The 22,727-nt window shown below is 41.9% G+C and overlaps 3 protein-coding genes across 6 annotated transcripts in view; 2 read left to right on the top strand and 1 right to left on the bottom strand.

Annotated features, from left to right (window-relative positions):
- The window catches only part of vezt (vezatin, adherens junctions transmembrane protein), a 14,922-nt gene extending 13,557 nt beyond the window's left edge, over positions 1-1,365 (bottom strand). Inside the window, exons 1-2 of one of the 3 annotated variants that reach the window (XM_014030859.1) lie at positions 1,199-1,365; positions 139-276 (exon numbers count right to left, since the gene is read on the bottom strand). In XM_014030859.1, the coding sequence (XP_013886313.1) occupies positions 139-276; positions 1,199-1,234 (174 nt within the window). In that variant the 5' untranslated portion in view covers positions 1,235-1,365. Of the gene's footprint in view, positions 1-138; positions 277-818; positions 921-1,198 lie in introns of those variants that run through there. The other 2 variants (XM_014030860.1, XM_014030861.1) reach the window with 2 other exon arrangements.
- A 403-nt stretch (positions 1,366-1,768) lies between these two features.
- fgd6 (FYVE, RhoGEF and PH domain containing 6) lies at positions 1,769-17,823 on the top strand. Of its 2 annotated transcripts, none has more exons than XM_014030855.1 (22): positions 1,769-2,019; positions 4,085-6,020; positions 8,031-8,154; positions 8,869-8,933; positions 9,020-9,050; positions 11,382-11,533; positions 11,684-11,840; positions 11,988-12,075; positions 13,559-13,609; positions 13,701-13,759; positions 13,832-13,903; positions 13,981-14,049; positions 14,132-14,215; positions 14,286-14,365; positions 14,435-14,537; positions 14,611-14,754; positions 14,841-14,943; positions 15,140-15,234; positions 15,320-15,448; positions 15,551-15,699; positions 16,444-16,752; positions 16,810-17,823. In XM_014030855.1, exons 1-21 carry the CDS (start codon positions 2,010-2,012, stop codon positions 16,484-16,486), a joined length of 3,744 nt encoding a protein of 1,247 aa, XP_013886309.1. In that variant the 5' UTR covers positions 1,769-2,009; the 3' UTR covers positions 16,487-16,752; positions 16,810-17,823. The 2 variants fall into 2 exon arrangements, with proteins under 2 accessions (XP_013886309.1, XP_013886308.1); XM_014030854.1 differs by having other exon boundaries at positions 8,866-8,933.
- An 866-nt stretch (positions 17,824-18,689) lies between these two features.
- Positions 18,690-19,908, top strand: ndufa12 (NADH:ubiquinone oxidoreductase subunit A12). Its single transcript, XM_014030856.1, has 4 exons — positions 18,690-18,803; positions 19,077-19,162; positions 19,439-19,526; positions 19,639-19,908. The coding sequence occupies exons 1-4, from the start codon at positions 18,715-18,717 to the stop codon at positions 19,817-19,819; spliced, it is 444 nt and encodes a 147-aa protein (XP_013886310.1). The 5' UTR covers positions 18,690-18,714; the 3' UTR covers positions 19,820-19,908.
- Positions 19,909-22,727: the final 2,819 nt, after the last annotated feature.

Here is a 22,727-nt window from a genome sequence, read left to right as displayed (position 1 = left end):
GATGTAACTAAGATTTTTGTTTGTTTATTATTGTTACTGATGGATTTATACTAATGACTTGTCCAGATCTCTGCTCATCTGCCCATTTCTCTCTTCAGACACATTTGTTTTAGATTGATTTGAAAGATGAGAACTCACAGAGGTTTTCTGGAGATCTCCTCCAGCACAGGTGAGGTCTCCCTCCGTTCCACCACATTCCTCCTCCTGAGACGCTGTCGGACACGACTCAAAGTCCGTGTGCCCTAGATCCTGAAGGTACTGGAAAAGAGGGGAGTTCTGCAAAGAAACGGCGAGAAACAGAAACRTTTTGGGCTGCAGAGGCGAAACGGCTGAAGAAATCAACATCAAACTGTAACAATTAGGCTGTGTGTTGAATTCACAATTAACCTAATTCTATTGATCTAATAAAACTCATAAAGCAAACTTTGTTTCAGTAATCGTCAGCTGAAGCTGAGCCTCTACGAAGACCCAGGTCCACATCTGGGAGGTATTCTGTGATGTGCTTTCACAAAATTGGATTTTTGAGCCTCGCTGGTACCTTAGCTTTCAATTAATTCCCTCCTGCTTCTGAATTGAAACAAGTTACGAAATAATAGCGAATATCATTCATTATCAGAGAGGAATAACCTGCACAGATTTTGTTTGAAAGATGTCTGACCCTGTTCATCCCCACTGCTGATCATTTAGGATAAATAATAAAGCACAACTCTGAGCATCTTAGCTGTATTTTTACTCCAGCACGAAAGCATCTCAAATATCCCTTTGTTGTCAACCCGGCTTCTGCGTAGATCCCTGTTAAACAGACAAATGTTACTTACATGCATTGTCACACGCAGTCGCAGCTCATGTTATTACCCAGATGTCATTTTTCAGAACCGACGCATTGGATGCAACCATTCCCCACCCCACCTCTGGTACCAGTCTACTAGAAATGGTGAAAGACTAACCCAGCAGCTCAGCCCCCCTCATGACCACCAAAGCTCCCTGACARAAACACGTTCAGTTTTAAGCCAAATATGTGGAGTTGTTTTTGGATTAAAAGCACATGGCAACAGGAAAACAGCTGCTTAAGAGGAGCTAGCCTGTATTGCGTGTCTGTAAATGAACCTAGCGCCTATTTACCTCATAAGAGAGGTATGACAAAGCATCAGTTACAAGTTTKTATTAAAAATAACGAAACGACGGCTCTCTTACGGACCTCAAACACCACATCTTCGTCGAACTCCTCCGTCATAGCTCTCCGCCATCGATGTTCTCATTCAGCATACCGAAGTTGTACGCRAGGGAAACACACAGCGGTGGAGAAGTTGATATGTTAGCCGACAGCTAAACTTCGACCAAAACTACAATTCCCACAATGCTCCGCTTTGAACTTGCCACTTCCTCGCGGYAAACGAACCGCGAGCAACCAATCGAGCGCCCCGGAGTGGTCGCGAGACGCAGCGGGCCTAACCGTTTGGGAAGAAATGCCAAGAAAATGGCGAGTTAGCGTAAATTAGCGCGAAGTGACCGGAAGATGCTTTCAAAATAAAACATTTCCCCCGATTTCAAACAAAGTAATGCGATAGAAAATTGATACAAAATAATGTATTTACATCACAATTAATCAAAAACGTAAACCAAAATATTGATTTTGTTATTTGTGTGTACTTTACCCAATTTTTACAAAACTCAAAACTAGCTTCCTCTAGAAAATATTTATTTMTAAAGGTACAACCGGAAGTGCATTATTTGGCTAAGTCCTCCTTTGGAACTTCAAACTCTTGGGGGAAGAAAAAAAAATCACCGTGGCTAAAAACTTCGAAAAATGGAAAAACTAGCTGGTGGCTCGTCTTTATCCACGAATCCGCTGGSAAGATAAGGAACAGCCCAAATGGACCTGCTTGTTTTCTCCCTGAGGCCATTTCCACTCTGACAATGGTGTGGAGGAAGGAAAAAAATAACTCTGATTTTTTTGCGCTCCCATTGAAAGCAAATCTACTCATGGAGAAAGGAGCAAGTCGGGAGTCATGAGCACAGGTTTGTCTCGTGTGGGAGAGAACTACTTTATCTCAGCGGAATATTTGCTTGTGCACAGCCTGCTCAGGTCAATTAAATGTAAAAACAAATGTTTGTTGTAGTCCACCACTTGTAACGGAGTAGGGGGAAAAAAACTATCCAGCGGTCGCGAGCAKCCACTTTTACGCACGCGCAGTTAATTACAGCTCTTTTAATAACAGTTTTAAAAGATAAAAGCAGAACGGTCTGGAGKTAATTGACAAAGAATGCTTTCTAAGATTATGAATCAAAACCAAAAATCCCCCTTGTGTTAGTTATAACAGCCTCCGCTGCAGCTGGAGGGGGTTAAATCCTTTGTCTTAAAACATCTGCCCTGCTGTTGATGCAAGAACAAGTCGGACTTTAAAGCTGTTATTTTTAAATACTTTATATAAATAAGAACTAGCAAAATCTACTCGGACTAGTAAGGCTGCATTTGCTAACTACATTTCACCAAATATGATATTAATTTAATACGTTTTAATGCAGATGCATAGTGTTGTCCTTATATGATCAGTCTCCTAGTAAAAACAGCCAATTTAAAGCTTATTTGGCGTTTTTTAGAATTGCTTTGTGACCGAAAATGTATTTTATTAACTCARTGTTGTTGTTACTATGTGCTGAGAAATTCGGCTTAGAGGTACAATGAAAAATAGTGTATCTGATAGTTTTTTTCAGTGCTCACYACCATAGACAAACAGTAAAAGACATAACTATTGTCACCACCGCTGCACAGGGTAAACTTCGTTAGCTTGGTGTGTGAAGCACTCTGTATCTAAGCTTTCTAATGACAAGTTTGTGCCGAATGAAAAGTGGACCTTAGTGGACAAAAATAAGATACAACACAACTACTTGAGAGGTGTATGTTTTTAATAATTAGAGAAAGTTTTGTTTTTATTCATTTTCTAACTGAGTTTTGTATCGAAGGAGAGCGGCGTGCACAAAGTAACTTTTTTTTTTTTTTTTTTTTTTTTTTTTTTTTTTGGCTCTTTTCGGAAACATCCGCTCGATGACTCCACTTCTCATGGTGTCGGCCAGCCTGGAGCTTCGGCCAGGAGAGCGGAAAATATGGCCTCCAATCCCGGGTTCACAGCTTTTCAGTCGCGTAGTGACTATTTATATTCACTATATGTTATTATTTAACCCGGTTATTTCCCCCAGTGGGGTTTTGTTTGTGTCCCTAGYTGCAAATCTAATTTTCAAGTCTGTGGAAAATTACTCAATGATATTTACTCAGTTGTGACATCCACACTCTGCAGAATAGTACCATAAATATTATTTTAATCAGTTGTTTTCCCACTAGGAATGCATAAGTACAAACTGTCAGGCTGACTGACAACAGATTCGGCCACGAGAAGAAAGAAAAACTGGAACAACTTCTCCGTTATCTCTACAGAACTTTTTTTTTTCCTGCTGCTGTTTCAGAAAAAAAAGCATATTGCAGCAGACATGCCGAGCATGCCAGGCCTTTTCAAAAACAGCAAATGTTTGAATGTGGTTCTGAGCTGAATTATTCAAATTCTCAGTGTTTGCTGTAAAAAAAAAAAAAAAAGAATCATTATTAGTGAAATACTATGTAATAAAACAACAATCTGGCTTCGACATTACATTAAACTCTATTTAAGTTGGGGTTTTTTACAAGCTGGCAAACTAATTCCACTCAAAAAATTCGGTTCACACGTGACTCGACCCCTCAGTTCTTCACCTCTCACCCTAAAGATTGACCTTTGACCTCAGTTTAAACTCCAGCTTGCAGCTGTCTGCCTATATCGGAGCACCGATGACGCATGTTCAACAGCAAGGGTTTTATTTTCCAAACTGCAAAAGCGAGTGATTATGCTTTTACCGCTACCTGTCGTCGCTCTGTTAGCAATATATCTTATAAAGCATTGGACTGATTTATATGAGTTTTACAGAATTTGGTTTAAATGTTTGGATGTTTTGGAGTCAACAATTCAAGAGGATGTCAGTTTAAAGCTCTGAGAGATGTGCATTCCTTCATGTAATTCTAGATCTTTATTATTTAATTTTATTTGTTTATGCACAGGTGTGAAGAAGCCTCCGTTAGCTCCCAAGCCTAAGCTCCCCGTCACGACCAAACCACCCATCGCCCCCAAACCAGGCTCTCTTTCCCAGTCCTCAGTGGTCTCCCAAACCTCCCCGTCCACTCTTAAGAGGCCCAAACCAGCTGTCGCCCCCAAACCGTGCCTACCCAAATCCACAACCTCCCCTCTGCATGCGTCACCCCCGCCGCTCAAACCCACCGAACCRTTTCACCTCTCTCAGGAGGAGCAGGAACCATCAGATGACAACCTGCTGCAYCTCAACTCCAGGAATGGGTTTCTATCGGAGGCTGGCGGAGGTGAATCGGATTACATCATTCCCACCTGCCCCTGCGGGGGGCTGGAGGACTGCTCCCRGGGTCGCCTCCGGGAGAACGGAGATGAGAATTTCCACAGAGAGCTGCTGCAGAACGGGGTCTCTGCGGAGGGAGACGCAGAGAYAAAGCCACAGGACCAGAAGGAGCTGCCAGCTGCTGATAAGGTTGAACGGATTAGCAAAAAGCCGAGGGATAAACCTCAAAGACAGAGACACTTAGACAGGGGATTGGTTAACAAAGAGACGCAGAGGACTGAGGAGCACAGGGGGGCAGGTTTGGAGCTGGGGCAACAMGAGGAAAGTGCTGCTGCGGAACCTGAAGTTCCAAAAGCAGATGTGCTGACAGAGACAGACTCAACAGACTCCACGTCAGCCTGTGATGTTGCAGGCAACATCCACGTCCTGACGAGCATCGCTCCACCCGAAGCTTCCCCCGAACTCTGTCCAGAAACCGGCCGTCCCCCTGATCTACAAGTCCCTGCTGCTCCCAGTAAGCCTCTACCAGTCCCCCACCCACGGAGACTTAAGAAGCCAGCCCTGGTGAGGCAGTACGGAGTGGAGGGGAGTGTCCAGGATCAGGTGGWGGAGGAAGGAAAACAGGAGGATGAAGCGCAGGAAGTTGAAGGAAAACCAAGTCTGGACTGCGTCGCTGAGACCCTGGAAGGTTCAGGTTCGGGAGAGGCTGATGCGCCGGTTCCTCCTCCCCGACAAACCTCCCTCTCCCCCCGCCTGCACAGAACTGTCCACTCGTCCCTGAACAAAAACACCTCCCACTCCTTAGACCTGCTCTCTGCGCCGGAGGGTGTGGAGTTCGGTAAGCGGCAGGTGGAGGAGGACGAGGAGGACGCGTACGGCGACTTCGAGCGCTACCCGACCACCCACAGCCTCCCCAAACAGATCCAGCTGGGGGGTCACCCCTCGCTGACCAACAGCAGGAGAGCTTTTTCCTCCGAGGAGTCGCCGAGGACGCCGCCGAGGAAACCTCAGAGGCACAGCCTGCCGGCGCCGCCGCCGCCCCCCATCTGCCCCCCGGCGCCTCCGCACGCCAACACCCCCATGCGGGAGCTGCCGGCGCCTCCTCAGGAGAAGACCGCCTGGCGCTTCGCACGACCCTGCGTCACCTTTTTCAGCCGGCAGATGCCCACCCGGAGCAGCGTGCCGCCAAAAGGCCGGGCCCCCTCGCTGGGGGGCAAGCAGAGGGCGCAGTCCTTCTCTGCTGCCGACCTGGCAACCCGGGCCCACCCCCAAAAGAGGAGCCTCTCTTTCCGCAAGCTGCTGGAGCTCCGGCTGTCKATGAAGATGCTGCCAAAGCTGCTGGCCAAGGGGGGGCAGTCCTTGGACTGTACCAGCGTGGAGTCCAGCGGAGGGGGGAAGAGCCTGCAGCGGCCCACCAGCTGCATTGAGGACTCGGGGATCTGCGGGGAAGGCGTGGAGGGGTCGGTGGAGTACGAGAATGTGCCGCTGTACGAGGAGATCCCCGAGTACATGAACCTGCCGTTTCACGGAGCCAGGCTGGGGTGGCCCCACGACCCCGAGGCCGGAGAGTCTGACATCTACGAGGTGCAGGACCCCTTTCCCAGCTGCCAAGACCACGAATACGAGAGGTAGGCACGATCAGAACGATCTGCTCACTTTGTTTTGTCTTTTCATCATAGCTGTGTTGCTAATCAGACATTATTTTTTATCTTTCTGTTCATTAATTAGCATTTATTCCTTCACTATAGTGTTTTTACTTATGTTGATGTGTCTGTTGGCGAAATATCTCATGAACCACTGCACAGATTTGAACAAAACTTTCATATTGTAATCCCTGGATGTACGTCTACAACTGATTAACTTTTGGAGTCAGCACAGGTCAAGTTGGCTGCCACAGCCAGTGTAACTTAAAAAACACAAAAACGCTTATAGCTCAGGCAGTTTCATAGATATTGACCTAAAATTTGGTGTGGTAGTAGCTGAGACTGATCGACAGCACAAGTTGTGCTGTAAGAGATTGTGCAGAAAAAAAAAGTCAGGCCGCACAGGTGATTCCAGCAGCTTGGATTTACAGCTGTAGAAAAGTCGGCGTCCGAGCCAGTGGCGCTGAGTTTGAATAGAGCGTGTTTTCCTGTGAGTTATTTTCAGTGACCAGGGCAGGAAATGTCTGAGAATCGCAGAAAACRCCACACGGCTCTGTAGAAGAGGGAGAAAAATATACCTCCGGCAACCACCAGCCTCCTCCTGTTCGGTCTGACCGCCCTCRCACTGTCTTTAACCTCTTCATAACCTTTTCTTCCCCTCCCCTCTGTAAGAAATAAAACACAAAATAAAGCTCCTATAAAAAGCTTTACAGTCAAAAGCTTTATGATCAGAAGACACAAGTTGTAGTTAATATGTGGAATTTTAAGAAGTAATTTATGAATAATAATTAAAATGATTTTTTTTTTTCTGAAGTGAAAGATAGTGCTTCTCAGACAAACAAGTTAGTTTTGCTGTTGAGCTGGAGCATAAAAATGAGCCGTTGAAAACATTCAGGATGTGCTCTGCTTCTTAATTCCGGCTGGAATGCAGAGCCGGGGTGTTTGTTAAAGCCGAGACAGAAGCAGCAGAAGTGAATCTGTAGTGTTTCCCAGCCATCTGAGCCTGGTGGGTTTCTGTAAGGAGCCCCGAGCTTTAAACAAGTGGCGCTCTGTGCCCAGCCCACAATGCTGGAGAGAGAGAGAGAGAGCAGGAGGGACAAAAACCTCAGCAGGGGGATTAGGTAAAAGAAGCAAGGGAAGTGGAGAGAGCGGAAGAGAGTGTGAGATTTTTATTTTTTTTCTAATCTTCATCCTGAGCCATCACCTTTTCTGGGTGAAAGGAGCCAAACTGAAATCAGGGCGCTCTCTTTAATTCGGCCCGTTCGGGGAAAGTCTGAGCTGGAGGTCTTTCTTCTGCAGAAAAGACCACGAGGGGCAGATGAAAACAGTAGTGACACAAACACATGCTGCTGCTTGTACTGAGCTGGCAGACGGCAACGTGTTTGTGGGAAGACTGCAGTCTGGGTGCCAGCAGAGAGRAGACTCCTGAGTGGAGAAATGCAGATTTAAAATATCTCTGCTGGAAGAAAAATCAGGAAATTAGAGCATCTATAAGTTAGATTAGCTCAGCAATTTAATATTTGAAGTTTCCAGTGCCGTACACTAATGTACCTCCATATCATCGTAGAAGCTATTAGCTGATAAGAACTTTGTGTCTTTTCTCTCCTCTGAGCTCCCAGAAGGATCACAGATTTGATCGTCTAGGCCACTTCCCCTCCACTAAATCCCTCGTCACCTCATCTGTCACACCTCCTCCACTGTTTAGTTGCATTTTTCTTTGTTCTGCAGTAGCTTTGCTCCTTTTATTTATCTTTGTGAATCCAGCGGTTCGTTTCTTGTACAGTAAATACACGAGTGAACTGGAGCTTTTCCTGAGAGTTTACACAATCCTCAGCCTCCCTGTCTGCRTTTTTACAGTCTTCCTAAGAATTTATCAGCGTGTAAATATCCATATTCTTCCTGAGTACACACTCAAAGCTCCGATTACGCAGATAAAAATATTTGTTGTTGTTTTTTTTTCCAYGGAGAACAGCTAATTTCTCTTTTCGTGCGCAGCGGCTGGCTGAARGAGGATGTCCACTCCGAGGAGGAGGACGAAGAGGAGGAGATGCACAGCTCAGACGAGGAGGATGACAGCTCCACCTCCAGCAAGGAGCACCTGGACGAGGCAGACAGGCAGGTGTGTGAAACTGACTCACCGTGGGCTCATAAAGTAATTAGATATAAACACCAAACATTTGCTAACGCTGCCAAAACACAACATCCAGGCTTGTTGAAGCCAGCGGCACCGCTTGTGTAACTATTTTACATTTTTATGACATCAGCCTTCCAGTTGAATCCAGTTGCATCAAAARCATTCGTGTGTGTTAATCTTTACTTCATTTAACTGCAACGTATAATGGAAAACGTTGACACGGATGCCTTTTGAAACCTGAGGGATGATCTTGGTYGTGTGTTTGCGAGTCACAGAGGACGRCTCGTATCAGTAATGTGTGTGTGGCCTGTTAGAAGTGTGTGTTGAAAGACGGGACAGTGAGCAAACACAGAGAGGCTGCGGGTTCAAGAATAGCTCCCTGAGAGTCGTTCTCCGTCCTGCGTGACCCCCTTCCAKGATACTGTCAACACCTGCGTCTGATGGCCCTCAAAGCTCCACAAATACAGACCCAGATAGGACCACTAGGACGTTTCAGTCAAGGCCGCTGTCCAAATTAAGTCAGCGAGAGRACGCCCCGCTGCCGTCCAAACACCAAACGTTCTGCTCTGCTGCTGTTTTTTTGTTTTGTTTTTGTTTTGTTTTACAAGTCATGGTGATCTGCGGCGAGCCTGTGAGTACCTCCTGCTCGGCTTGAGCCTTTTCTGCTGCCGTCTTACCTTTTTGTGTTTATTTCAGCAGGAGGACGAGATGAAGAGGAAGAAGGTGGTKCACATCGCGCAGGAGATCATGAGCTCGGAGAAAGTGTGAGTACACAAAAATATCATTTTTGTGTCGTAGGATCCGYTAAGATGTGTTGAATTTTAGCTGATTTATCTTTTTTTTTAATCAGGTTTGTGGATGTCCTGAAGCTTCTACACATAGTAAGTCTAATTAAATATTAGTTTGCTGAKTCTTAAGCCAATCAAAGCTTTTTTTTTTCCTCTCTTGGCTTGTGTTGACAGTGTTGAATGTTGTTGCTCTCTCACAGCTGTTGCTCCATTTGTGGGTTTTTTGGTTTGTCTGAGGCAACAGCAGGTAGGTGAAGGCCCTGCAACAATCASGGAGGAGCAGCTTTGATCTGTGCTGATTTGGGGAAACGCTGATGAGGGAGTGTGTTTGTTTATGGGCAAGGGGAAAAAAAGAGATTTTCTGGACTTAAATAAGAGCGAATCAACAGTTTGTTTAGGTTTTACTGAACTGTTGTGCAGGTAGCTGATTGGCATGGAGACGATTGATGACATGCAGGGACTAGAAAAACCTCCATGCCCCAGCTTCAGTCACTTCATCAGACTGTTTCTTRAAAACACTGTTGTCTAAATTCACCTGTAAATTGACATTAAAGCTAAGAAAAACCACTTCCATCAAAAGAGACTGATTCATCAAAAGATTAAATGTTTAAACTTAGTTATAATACGCTTGAATGGTTAACAACGATACTGGGCAAGAGTTGTGGCCGCCATCTTGGTAAGTGCTACGTCTGCGTCTTTTCTATCGACTGCAGACTTCGGAAGAAAGTAGCTGAGAATTTAAACGGTTTAGCCTTCAGCTTTWTTCCCGCACTTACCTCAGCGTATGTCCTGTCACCTATCAACTGTGTCGACACTAAACAGAAGCAAAATGGATCGAAGTTAACCAAATTTTCTTATATTATTATAAATTAACAAAATTAGGTTAGAGGCAATACTTGAAGAACTAAGGGACCCGCCGGACGAGCTCGTTTGATTTCTGACAAAAACRTATGCAAATACTAAAACCTAATATCATTATTTAAAACTGTACTCCTGTCTCTCGCTTCGTCTGCCATTAAAAGCAAAAAAGACCTCCTGGTCGACCCGCAATTCAGCTTGGGATAAGGTGGGCTGATCCACTGGAGGGAAAAGGAGGACGCATTTGGAGGAATGTTTGAATTTGGGCAGCCTTGGTGCATCGCTGTGATGTAATCGGCCTTCGAGGGATGCATTCCCTGAATTTGGACACAGCCATTTGTTTATCACTAAATATGTACAACAATACGTTTATATATAACAAATTTTTGCACATTGAAGCCACATCAGTCCAAATAAAAACACACAAATAGCTTCATTTTACTAAAGTAAACATTTATTACACGTAATGTGAAAACAGGAAATGTGCTGATCGAATGTTAGCATAAAGCTAACGCAGCACGCTAGCACTAGCCTAAAACAKTTATAAAGTGCAGTGATGATAGCCATTAAAGTACTTTACTGTACTGTAAGTATATTTCTACTTATTCTAACCAGAACTCTGCTACCAGTTTTTGTTGTTAATTTGTTTTTGAAAACAAATTAATTTAAACATCAAGTCAACAAGTTTCACTTTAACATACTGTAGCAGAAAATCTTCACTTTTTTTAGTATTCTTATTATAATCTTTATTTTCACTCAAGAGTATTAAAACAGCTCGTTTTCCATCATCTGCCAGATGGTTTAAAGGTTTAGGAGACAGGCGAGCCTTTGTMTGTGTTTACTTCAAGGATATTCTCTGTAGTGGACGTGTCTACAGGAACAAAAAAAAAGCCAGGTGAGGGGGCGGGTTCTGTGGGTCCTGCAAACAGGCCCACGGGTCTGACAGGACCATAGTTGTAGCTGACTGTAAGAGGGCGAGGCATGTCCAAGGAAAGAGGTCAGATCACATTTTTCTGCAGCAGCTACTTCCTCCGAGACCATCTCCACACACACGCACACAGACACACACAGAAACACACATACCTACAATAATAYCCTGTATGTGTGTGTGAGACGTTTATGTTGAATGTGTGCGGGTGGGTTTCTCTGTCCTTGCATACTTGTGGAAAGCTGTCCAGCTGACTTATTTCCTTCTTTTTTTTCTTTTTTTTTTTCTTTTTTTGGTCAGTTTGTAGTTGCGGGAGTTTTTAGATACTTTATTATTCTCAGTTAAACTGTAGAAGACTTTATTTTTGTATAGTTAATTTTTTACTGGGTTTGACTTATAAACATTTTGTATTTATGAGAGGTGAGTCAGAGTACAAATGAACCCAGAAGTCAGTGTTTCCTTCCAGCTTTCAGTGTAAAGTCAAAGTGCTGAGTCATGAAAAGCCTGTGCTCGGGGAGGGCTGGTTWGTTTATGAGGTGATAACCTGGAGTTCCTGTTCAGCTGCAGCACAGTTTGTTATGTTTTGTGCCAGCCCTCCCCGGACATCTGTGTGTGACTCTGCGTGTGTGTCTCTGCAGGACTTTCGGGATGCTGTTGCCAAGGCGACYCGTCAGAACGGGAAGCCGGTAGTGGACGAGCGGATCCTCAGTCAGATCCTGTACTACCTGCCTCARCTGTATCAGCTCAACAAAGACCTGCTGAGGGAGCTGGAGGAGCGGGTGGCACACTGGTACAACTGCACAAGGACAATCCTGTGACTTTTATTTTAGCCTTTTATTTTAGTTTTAGACTTTTATTAGCCTTAGAGTCATAAAAACTGAACTCTGTTTTACCTTAGAGCCTATTCTGAGGGAGATGGTTTTTGTTTATCTGWAAACAGGAGTGATCACCAGAGACTGTCGGACATATTCGTGCAGAAGGGTCCTTACCTGAAGATGTACTCCACCTACATTCGCCAGTTCGACAACAACGTGGCTCTGTTAGACGAGCAGTGCAGGAAAAACCCCGGATTTGCTGCCGTTGTCAAAGAATTTGAGGTACTTGTTCCTAATTTTTTGCACCAACGCTTAAAAAGTTCTGCAGGGTTTTCACCAGCCGTCATGTGTGCAAATGTGTGTGTGTATGTGTGTGTGTGTGTGTGTTTTAGCAGCGTATGAAAACAGCTGTGTGTTTGTTTTACCCAGACGAGTCCTCGATGTGCGAGCCTGGCTCTGAAACACTACCTGCTGAAACCGGTGCAGAGGATCCCTCAGTACCAGCTGCTGCTCACAGGTACCAGCACCTCCTCCCTCCTCTTCATCCTCCTGCTCCCTCCTCTTCATCGTCCTGCGCCCTCCTCCTGCTCCCAGCAGGTCATGAGTTTTATTCAAYCATGCAGCTGTTTTATTAGCAGCCTGAGAAGGAAGCTTTGCCTGATGCCAGGTTTTACTTTATTAATTTCATTGGTTGTTGTTTTTACTGCCCTCAAGTGGAGGATCAGAGAAGCACACCCCTCCATTCAGYAGTTTTTACTTGTATCGTTCATTTATTTCTCCATTTAGTAAATTATCTGCATAATATTCTGTTGTGTGATGTAAGGAGAAGAAGACTGGTTTTATTTATTTATTTTTTGTTTGTTTTTTGTTTTGTYTTTAATTACAACATTTAGTTTGCATTTCCTGTCTCATATGTTGGACAAAAACATTTATATTGGGGGTTCAAGTTCAACCAGTATTTATCTATTAAAACTGATTTTAATTGATAAATTTGTGGAAAAATTTCTAACAAATGTTTTTATAATTTGTAACAAAAAGAAAAACTACTCAACATCCTGTCTGAACTGGAACTTAATTCTGAGCCTAAAACTTTAAAAAAATTATCTTCTAAGTAACATTTAATTTAATTTAAATAAATTTAAATAAAGACACTAAATATAATAAAGTAACACAAAATGTTGAAGGTATTATTATTACAAGGGTAAGTTAAATTCTAATATGGTACAACAAACTTTATCATTGATAAAATAAGGGTAAATAAAATAATGTATATAATATAATACAGTTCCAACATAAACAGAAAAAGTTACTAAAAATAACTACTAAARTTCATATTTTCTGCTTAAAAACTTAAAGTGAATTGATAAAGTTMAAACTAATGGAACAGAAGCTAAAAAAGTTGCTAAAAGCTAAAATAAATCATAAAGCACATCATAGTTTAAACCTCACACTGGCAAAACAACTAAAAGCTAAAATCAGCAAAACAGTAGCTAAAAGACAAAAATATGTAAAACAGTAGCTAAAAGACAAAAATATGTAAAACAGTAGCTACAAGCTAAAATTACCAAAGCTGTAGCTAAAAGCTTAAATTAAAAGAAAAAAAACCGTAGTTGCAAAATAAATGTGGCAAAACCTTTGTGAAAAACTTTAATTAGCATATCTGTGCTAAAACCTASATTTAGCTAGACAGCAGCTAAATGCTAAAAGGCGTACAAAAAAATAGCTCCTGTTTGTCGAAGTAGATTTTAGAGAAAATACATAAATACCAAAAGTCTTGGCACACTTTTCCCAATCAAGCTGAACAGTTTGCTACACGATACATTGAGTTTCTGTGTTTCTGCTGTTTGTGTGAAACAAGTTCACAACCGTCAGCTGTGTTTTTAAAAACATTATCTGATTTTACCTGCAGTGACTGAATGGTTTCAGGACAGGACACAAAGGACATACRTAAGTTTTTAGTCTTAAATCTGAAACCTTTAAACCTCTGTGCTCCTCCACAGATTATCTGAAGAACCTGCCAGAAGACTCAGAGGATTATAAAGACACCCAGGGTCAGCTGAAGCTCAGTTCTCAGTCTCTTCAGGTTCTGGCTGAATAAAAACCAAACACTGAYGCTCGCTCTTTGTTTGTCTCTCCAYGCAGCTGCGCTCTTCATCGTGAAGGAAGTAGCCAACCACGCTAACGATATAATGAAACAAGGGGTAAGTCCTGCTTTTATTAGTGGCTTCCTGTCTGCAGCYGCAGCTCCTCACCTGTTCTCTGCTGTTCCTCAGGATAACTTCCAGAAGCTGATGCAGATCCAGTACAGTCTGAACGGTCAGCACGAGATCGTTCAGCCGGGCAGGGTGCGTGTTGTGAGCCTTCTCTGTAAGCAGCTGCAGCTGCTAACGTGACAGCAGGTAACGCGTGTTGGTGTCTGCAGGTGTTCCTGAAGGAGGGGACTCTCATGAAGCTGTCCAGGAAGGTCATGCAGCCGCGCATGTTTTTCCTGGTGAGCACATCCTTCATCACACATGGCTTTTAGAAAGGAAAACAAACCTAGACTACTACTGCGGTTTTGTTTGTTTTCCCAGTTTAACGACGCCCTCATGTACACCACTCCAGTGCAGTCCGGCCAGTATAAACTCAACAGCGTCCTCTCTCTGGCTGGGATGAAGGTTAGAAACATTTTTTTGTTTTGTTTTGTTTTTGGTGGAGATGGACAAATCAGATTTGAATGTTTTCCAGGTGAGCAAGCCGAGTCAGGAGGCCTATCAGAACGAGCTGAACATTGAAAGTGTGGAGCGCTCCTTCATCCTCTCAGCCAGGTCAGCTCTGATCGGACTCCGGGTTTTAAATGTTGGCTCCGAGTTCTGATGTTTGTCTTGTGTTCGCAGCTCCGCTAAAGAGAGAGACGAGTGGTTGGAGGCCATCGGCCGGGCCATCGAGGATTACACCAAGAAGAAAATCACCTTCATATCAAGTCGGAGTCAGGAGGAGGTACGGMTGTGGGTCTGTGTGATGCGCAGTGACGGTTCTGTTTTTATTACCGGGGTTGTGTTTGTTCGCTCAGGCCGAGGGCGTCGTCGACAGCGGGGCTCCTTTAGGTTCAAAAGCTCCAATCTGGATCCCGGACCTGAGGGCCACCATGTGTATGATCTGCACCTGCGAGTTCACGCTGACGTGGAGGAGGCATCACTGCCGCGCCTGTGGCAAGGTCTGAGCCGCCGCCGCCGTCATGCCCGCTCCGCGCGAGTTCAGAGGAAACACTTTCTCACGGCGCGAACGTCTTCCTCCCGACAGGTGGTGTGTCAGGCCTGCTCCACCAACAAGTACTACCTGGAGTACTTGAAGAACCAGCCKGCCCGTGTGTGCGACCACTGCTTCGCCAAGCTGCAGGAGAACAGTGAGTTGTGTCGAGTCGCACCGGCAGCAGGAGGGGCCGCTGAAAACCCTGGGGGGCGGGGCATCAACACCAAAAACCAGAGCAGGATTTCAGAATGTTGATATGTTGTCATATTTAGGTTATTCGATCTGTGCAAGAACAGGTGACAATAAATTAGCTTTGAAAAAATGAAAGCATTTTTGTTTTAATGTTTCAGGTGATCGCTGCGCCTCGACGTCCACGTCTCCCATCAAACCCGGAGCGTTCTCCTTCACAAGGAAGCAGAAGAAGATCCCTGCTGCGCTGAAGGAGGTAATAATAATAATAATAATAATAATAATAATAATAATAATCTCTGCATGTTTTAGTTTAAATCCTCTTTAAATCTCCCCCCCAGGTGTCCGCCAACACGGAGAACTCCTCCATGAGCGGCTACCTATGTAGGTCCAAGGGCAACAAGAAGCATTGGAAGAGGCTGTGGTTCGTCATCAAGAACAAAGTGCTGTACACGTACGCCGCCAGCGAGGTACACCCACTCTGCTCCCTGACGTTGAGGCCCCTCCCCCCACCGCTGTGTTTTTTTTCTGCTCTGATCTGAAACCCCGTCTGGTTGGATCTGTCCGAGCAGGACGTCGCCGCGCTGGAGAGCCAGCCGCTGCTCGGCTTCTTCCTGAGGGAGGAGAAGAACGGGCCGGCCCAGAAGCTGCAGTTCAAGCTGTACCACAAGAACACGCTGTTTTACATCTTCAAGGCTGACGATATCCCCACGGCACAGAGGTACCCCACTGAAGATGTTCCACCCTGAAAATCTTTTTGTGTTACACCTTAGYAAAGCATAATACACATCCAAAAACCTGCTTCTAATAGTTTTTTTATTCTGTTTTCAATTGAAACATCTTCAGTTTTAGACAAAATTGTCATAAACTGGCATGAAGTGCAACGTTCATATCCTTCAAATACAAAAAAGTCAAAGAAAACATCTTTATATTGAAGAAACTTAAAACAATACATATGATTTTATCCACTCTGTCACATAACTGGCATCATTTCTTTTGAAGTTGGCTCAAAGCGCAACAGGAAGTCACATCAAAGGGAAACTTTAAGAAATCAAACTTTTTTGTTTATTGAAACAATATTATTTAAACTCAGACTCCTCATCTCTCTAATCGAGAATCAAAATGATCTAAACAAACATCAGATTTCTTCTCTACAGTCTGTGTTGTCGGCCATTTTAACAACGCTCTGTTTACATGCAGATATTCCCCTTTGACATCACTTCCTGTTTCTTTTCATGTGAAGATCTCAACARCTGTTCATCTCAGCCTTACGAATTTTTTTTGCTATATTTTATCAATGTTATCTTTCCAAAAAGGCATTCATTTTATTACAAAGATTTGATGTCACAGGCACTTTAATTTAAAAATTAATTTTAAAAAATCATAAGAAGCGATAAGCGACAGCTTCAGGATGGACGTTTCCTCGTCCAGAAGCAGCTGATTGTGGTTTTGTTTCCTGTTTCAGGTGGATCGAAGCATTCCARGAGGCGATGATTCTTGAACAGTAGCCGCCTTTGAGGACACGGCCGCTTTACAGCTCCACAGTCGGCTGATAAACTAGAACGACCCCAGACCGGGAGGGGGTGGGGCCAGAGTTCACCAGCTCAGGAAGGATCCAGGTGGATGGATTAATAAAACCAGTTTTTTTTTTGTTTGTTTTGTTTTTTGTTTTATTTTTTTTACCCTAAAAGACTTTTTAAAGCCAGCAGCAGCTTGTGACATCGTTGATGTTGACTGCGGTCAGAGGAGGTGAGAGCGAGTCGCAGCTGCGGGGGTCAAAGGTCAAGTCCAGAAGTGGGCGTGTGTGGAAGTAAAACTGTCTGTGAGACAGGTCAAAGGTCAAGTCCAGAAGTGGGCGTGTGTGGAAGTAAAACCCAGCGGCTGTGGTGGGCCAGTCGAAGAGCTCGGATATCTTTGGGAGTTTAAAGTCTAGGAAAATGTTTTCAGGTGAAAGAATCACGACGAAGAACAACTAGAACCAGATGTTTACATACATACACCAAATAAAAACTCACTGTCCAACAGTATGACTGAATATCTCTTGTTTTGGTTAAGATTCCAAAAATTAAAAATAAATATATAGACGCAACAAAYTCAGACATCAAACAGGAAGTGTATGTAAACATCTGGTAAAACCCACAGTTAAACGGTTTGGTGGGATTTACTGTGAAACTGAAGCTTTAACACAGGAGCAGGTTGATCATCGTGTTCATCTTTAAAACGTTTGGATTTTTAAAAAAAACATCCAAACAGCTCAGAAGTTTACTAACCAGCATCCTGGAAACAACTGGAACTGTCACACATTTTATTGTTAATTTAAACCTTTTAAAAAAAAAACTATTTTCACCTGTTTATCTAAACCAGAAATAATGTTGTAAATTAAAATAAAGGAGCGACTTTTACTTTTTTTTTTTAAGCCAAGAGCTAATATTTATAGAATATGAAGATTTATTGTTGGAAAGCGCAGGTTGCCACTTATTGTCAGAGTTGTCAGAAAAATGATCCAAATCTTTCATTTGGGTTTTTTGAAATAAGTAAATGCTGTGGATGAATTATATGTCTTTTTAAAAAAGAGTTTTCTCTAGAGACATTGTGTCTTTTATGGTTTAACTTAAAAAAAACAACAGWTTATCATTTTTTTAACAAATTTATGACTCAGCAACATGTTGATTTGGAAACCCTGTATTTTCTTTTTTTATTAGTGGAGAAATAATGTTTGTTCTGTCTATTAGGGAACAGGAAGCATTTCATGATCAGACAGTAACATCTGTAAACACTCTAGTCTCTTCTGAACAGCGTTTTGAAACTGTCAGGCAACAGTTTGTAATAAAGTCTCTATAAATCACTCATCTTTGTCTTCAGTGTTTGACAGGATATTCAACTCCTGTTACTCCTGCTGCTGGGGTTTAAATGACAATTTGTAATTTTATTTGATGTTTATTAAGAACTATAAAATACATACTATAAAATACAAATATAAAAATACTTCAAATAAAACAACCAATAAAGCAATACATAGAAGCTGTCWAAATTAAAGTATTAAAATCTTCAAGACAGATTAAAAAAACTCAATGGTTTCTCTGATTTTTAACCCTTTTTCAGAGAAAAATCACCTAACACAATTTATAATTTAATTTTTTCTAACAGAAACACCTTTAGATTTAACATCAGTTCTGACTAGAAAACATTCAGAGAATAACAATCCAAATTTAAAGAAAATAGGCCCAAATAGGAAAGTAAATATTTGCAACATGAAAAATTAATTGTGTTACTTTTTAAAAACAATATCTGTAAAATTGAACAAACAATTTTTAGTCTGTATTTAAGGCTCTATTGAATTGTGTTTATTGRGTCTGAACACATTTACATTAATTTCCCAACTTTCAACACAATTTACCATACTGGCATTTGAATAAAGCTGTATAACATATGCAATTTTTTCATATCTAATCATTCATTAMCTAGACACAAAATGTCAACAAATGTACTCTTTTAGAAGATACATTTCCCAAAGAGATGAATAGCTATTTCATATAAATTTTGATTTAATTTAAAAAACACCTTACACACCACCAAACAAAATACAATTAACTTTTTTAAACTATTTATTTATTTATTTATTTATTTATTTTTTCATTCATTCATTCATTCACTCAATGAATGAATTTAGATGCGGAACATAAAGTTTTGTTTCCTGTTGTTCGTCGGACCGTGTATCTCAGGGTTCCGTCTAAACATGGCGGTGATCGCTAGGATGCTCCGAAGGATCTTTAAAGGCGGCGGAGGTCATGGGGGACTACGAGGATTGGTCTATCCGATGTTCAGGTCAGTTTCGTTCAGCATGTTTTACAGTTTGTGTTTTGTGGCTGAAGTTTGCGTAGAAAATTTAAAACCTAAATTATTTTCCATGTTTAATTCAGAGCCTATGGAGCTAACTACGGTTAGCTTGWTGACAGCAGAGTCTTAAATCTAGTTAAAGCTAATGAGCAGCTTGTTAACAAGCGTTTGATGCAGTCTTTAATATTGTTGTAGTCAGTTATTTTATTTACTCAGAGAGCCTTTGGTTTTGGGGARTTCATTTGTATTTTGTCCTTGCAGAGAGAACGATAACAAAAGAGGCACTTTGGTTGGTGTTGATAAATATGGAAACAAATACTTTGAGAACAAGAAGGACAATTTTTTCGGTAAGTTTCAATGTTTTACTTTTTAGACGCAGTAAGTTGACAATTTATTCTGACAAATCCAAATTGTCCTCTCATGGTGCATTCAGTTTAACTTTTACATCATAGCGTTTATTAAATTTAMATAGTTCTGACTTTTTAGGGCTGCAACACATTTCAATAAAAAGTCTTAAAGAAAACATCTACGTCTTTATAATGTTATTATTAGTTTGTGTCTTTCCTTTTAGAAAAACAGGCTTGTGATGATATATGTTAACAGTGTCTCCTCTCTGTGTTTAGGTCGCCATCGTTGGGTGGTCTATACCTCAGAGATGAATGGAAAGAATACTCATTGGGATGTGGATGCCAGCATGGTGCCAGCTGAATGGTCAGATACGTGATTCCATAATAAATTAAGTCTGAATGGGCGAAGATGAGCAGAAATCAAAGCTAAAACTGCTTCTGTTTTTTTTTTTTGTTTTGTTTTTTTTAATGCTCAGGCATGGCTGGCTTCACAGCATGACGGACCACCCGCCCACCACACATCCTCCCGAACCCCGGAAGTTCTTCGCCGAGGTCCACCAGTTCAACACGAGCGCCACCCCGCAGCAGTACGTCCCCTACCCCACCACCCGCAAGAAGATCCACGAGTGGGTTCCCCCCAAAGCCGGAGCCCAGTGAGCTCTGCCCGTTTCATTTCCGAGCTGTAAATTCTAGATTCTCGTCTGTGTTAGACATAAAAATAAAATCTAAACAAATGTTTTTTGACACTTCGGTCAGTGTTTCTTTCTGAGCTGGTTTCTTTACATGTCAAATGTTTATTCATCCTCACTTACAGTTAAAGCATTACTGACCAAAGTTAATCAAATTTAAGATATTTAATCGTGATTGTTTCTGTAATTATCTGTTTAAGCTGAAAGTCAAACATCATCCCAAAAACATCTGGAATGAATTTAAAGAAATTTAACTTCTCGATCCTCAGTAGATCTTTTTGTTAAAAACAGAACCAGGTCAAACGTTTTGAACAGAAAATTCAATCAATCACAATTATTTGTTWATGTCAAACCAAACACCGGTTGAAAGCAACAAAACAGTAGCTAAAAGATGTAAAGTGCTAGCTGAAAGCAACAAAGCTAAAAATAATTGTTAAAAGTAAAAGCAAAATGCTGCTTTAAAGTAGAAAATACTAACTAAAAACTAAAACAAAAAAATGTAGATAAAAAAATGCTAGCTATATTGTAAAAATGGGCTTTTTAGGTAGCAAAATGCTAGCTRAAAGGAGCATAAGAAAAAAAGTACACTGAAGCAGASTACGTATGAGAAGAGAATCAAATAGTGTTTCTGGAGAAATTAAATGGTCTCTATTTCTGTAGGGGAAATAAAAAAAAGTTGCAAACACCAAAACCCTGAATGATTTGATATATAAACAAAAATATGTTCAGAACACCACATGATGCTTTCAGCYGACATGTCAGGAACATTTCGTTAGCCTAATAGCATAATTGCCTAAATCATATTTGGCCAAAAATAACTTTGGCAATAATGCTAATTAGGTTAAGGATTTCTTACTTTAATGCAATGAGGCTGAATGACCATCAGGGGGCGSTGCTTGTCTTTATTTGTGTTCCTGGGTTCAGGTCTGCCACCTCAGCTGAATCAAAGATCAGTCTGCAGCAGCTTCTCGTGTCAGCGTTTCAGTGACTATCTCTCATCTTTTTTTTTATAAAGAAACCTGAGGCAGTGTCTCATTTAAAACCCTGAAACAACCAATGCGCCGGGACTGTCTGAGTCATTTTTTTGTGCTCTTCAAGCTGAATTGAACATTTCTGTTGAGTGAGGGGGTTCATTAGTGGCTGCGTGTCCCTGTWGCTGATGTCTCCAGTCTGATTGGAGCTGTGTAAATGGAGCAGATAATGTCTGCCTCTGTCTGGGTGTTTGGTGCTGAGGAGAGGAAACAGGGTTCAGTTTAACACTGACTCACTCAGGTTTCTGCTCTCTGCTGTCATATCTCCTAACAGTGTTCACCTCGCTTTTACTTCTGCCTCACTCCTCATCCTCTCCTGCATCTTTCATGCCCAACCTCCTCCCATCACTGATTTTTCCCCTCTTCTCCCCCTCGAGGAAAGCGTGAAATTCTTCACGAGGATTTTCTTGCAGACTCTCCAAATCTTGGCTATTTCTTAACGGGTCACTGCCTTTAGGTCGTTTTAATTTTTGAGCTCTTTCCTCTGAGCGTTTTGCTTTTTTAAATGTCCCAGTTCTGGACATTTTTTTCCCCATAAGTGTTGCTGCTCACAGGAAAAAGGGAAAACAGAAAAACAAGCTGAGATAATATTTTAGGTCTTATACATGTTCATTCAACTACTACATGCTTTTATTGTTTATAAAAAGAGAAAACCCTTTTATAGACATGGTTCTTGTGTCCATTCTCCTGAAAAAAAAACTCTGGAAGGATCTGATTTTTCAGCCACAAGAAGAGCAGGTTTAATTATTTGATTGCAGAGGAAATGAGGTTAAACACTTCCTTTAGCACACAGGAAACACCAGATTATTGTGTTTGAAAAGGAAAAGAAAATCATACGTTTTAGWGTTTGACAGAAAAATAATCAGCTTGTCTGCTTCAGTTTGTGTTTTGGAGTATTTTATTTCAGCACGGCCCTTTTGTCGCTTCCACAGAGTAAACTTTACATTCAAATAAACAAAATAAAGCMGTAATGGCTGCAAACTTAGTTACAAAAACTTGAAACAAAACCGAAAATAAAGGGAAGCCAGACTGGGGCCGATGAGAAAAAGTGGCTGCAGCTGTGGAAAACAGAAACCAACGTAAGACGTGGAGAAAATGAAAACATCACAGAAAAAGACAAAAACCTCAGAWCTTCACAGGTTGTCTGTCAGCAAAATATCTAAGGAACTTCTGGACAGAAACAGCTTAAAGGTCCTCACTGTGTAGAGTCATGACCAGCAGGGGCGGAGCCAGCGGGGGGCCGGGGTGGCAAGTGTCACCTCTGGCACCTGATTGGCCACCCCAGGTGCCACCGCCCGAATGAGTGACAAGTGGGGATCTTGGATTTTATATTGCATTTAGATTTTATTAAAGATTGTTCTCTGATATTAAATGCTTTAGCTGTGTATGTTTAAAAATAGCTGAATTATAGCCCTTTGTAAAATTAGCATTAGTGGTTAGCTTAGATTGGGATTAACATTGACAGTCGGCATGTGATCATAGCCACTCCACAATGTATTTCATCTCAATAAGTTTTAAGATGATTGAATTATACCCTTTTAAAGTTAGCTGTGGTGGTCATCTTGATTTTTTTTATTAGTTTTTAGAATTTGGTAAAGGTTGTTTTTAGCTATTTCTATAGCAGTCTTCAGCTTTGGATGGCTAAAAACGCAGAATATTAAGTTGTAGGGGTGTAAGAAAATATCGATACATTGAAATATTGCGATATTTCATTTCCCGATACTGTATCGATATTCTAAAGCCCTGTATCGATTTTTTTAAGGTTTAAAATGTCAACTTCCTGCCAGCCGTTCATTTTTACGTTGTAGTTCAGCCTCTGACCACTAGTTGGCAGCAGTGAGCCAG

Source organism: Austrofundulus limnaeus, unplaced genomic scaffold (genome assembly GCF_001266775.1).
Source record: "Austrofundulus limnaeus strain Quisiro unplaced genomic scaffold, Austrofundulus_limnaeus-1.0 Scaffold1130, whole genome shotgun sequence".
In the NCBI taxonomy this organism is placed as follows: Eukaryota; Metazoa; Chordata; class Actinopteri; order Cyprinodontiformes; family Rivulidae; genus Austrofundulus; species Austrofundulus limnaeus.
This window is presented reverse-complemented; position numbering and strand designations above follow the sequence as displayed.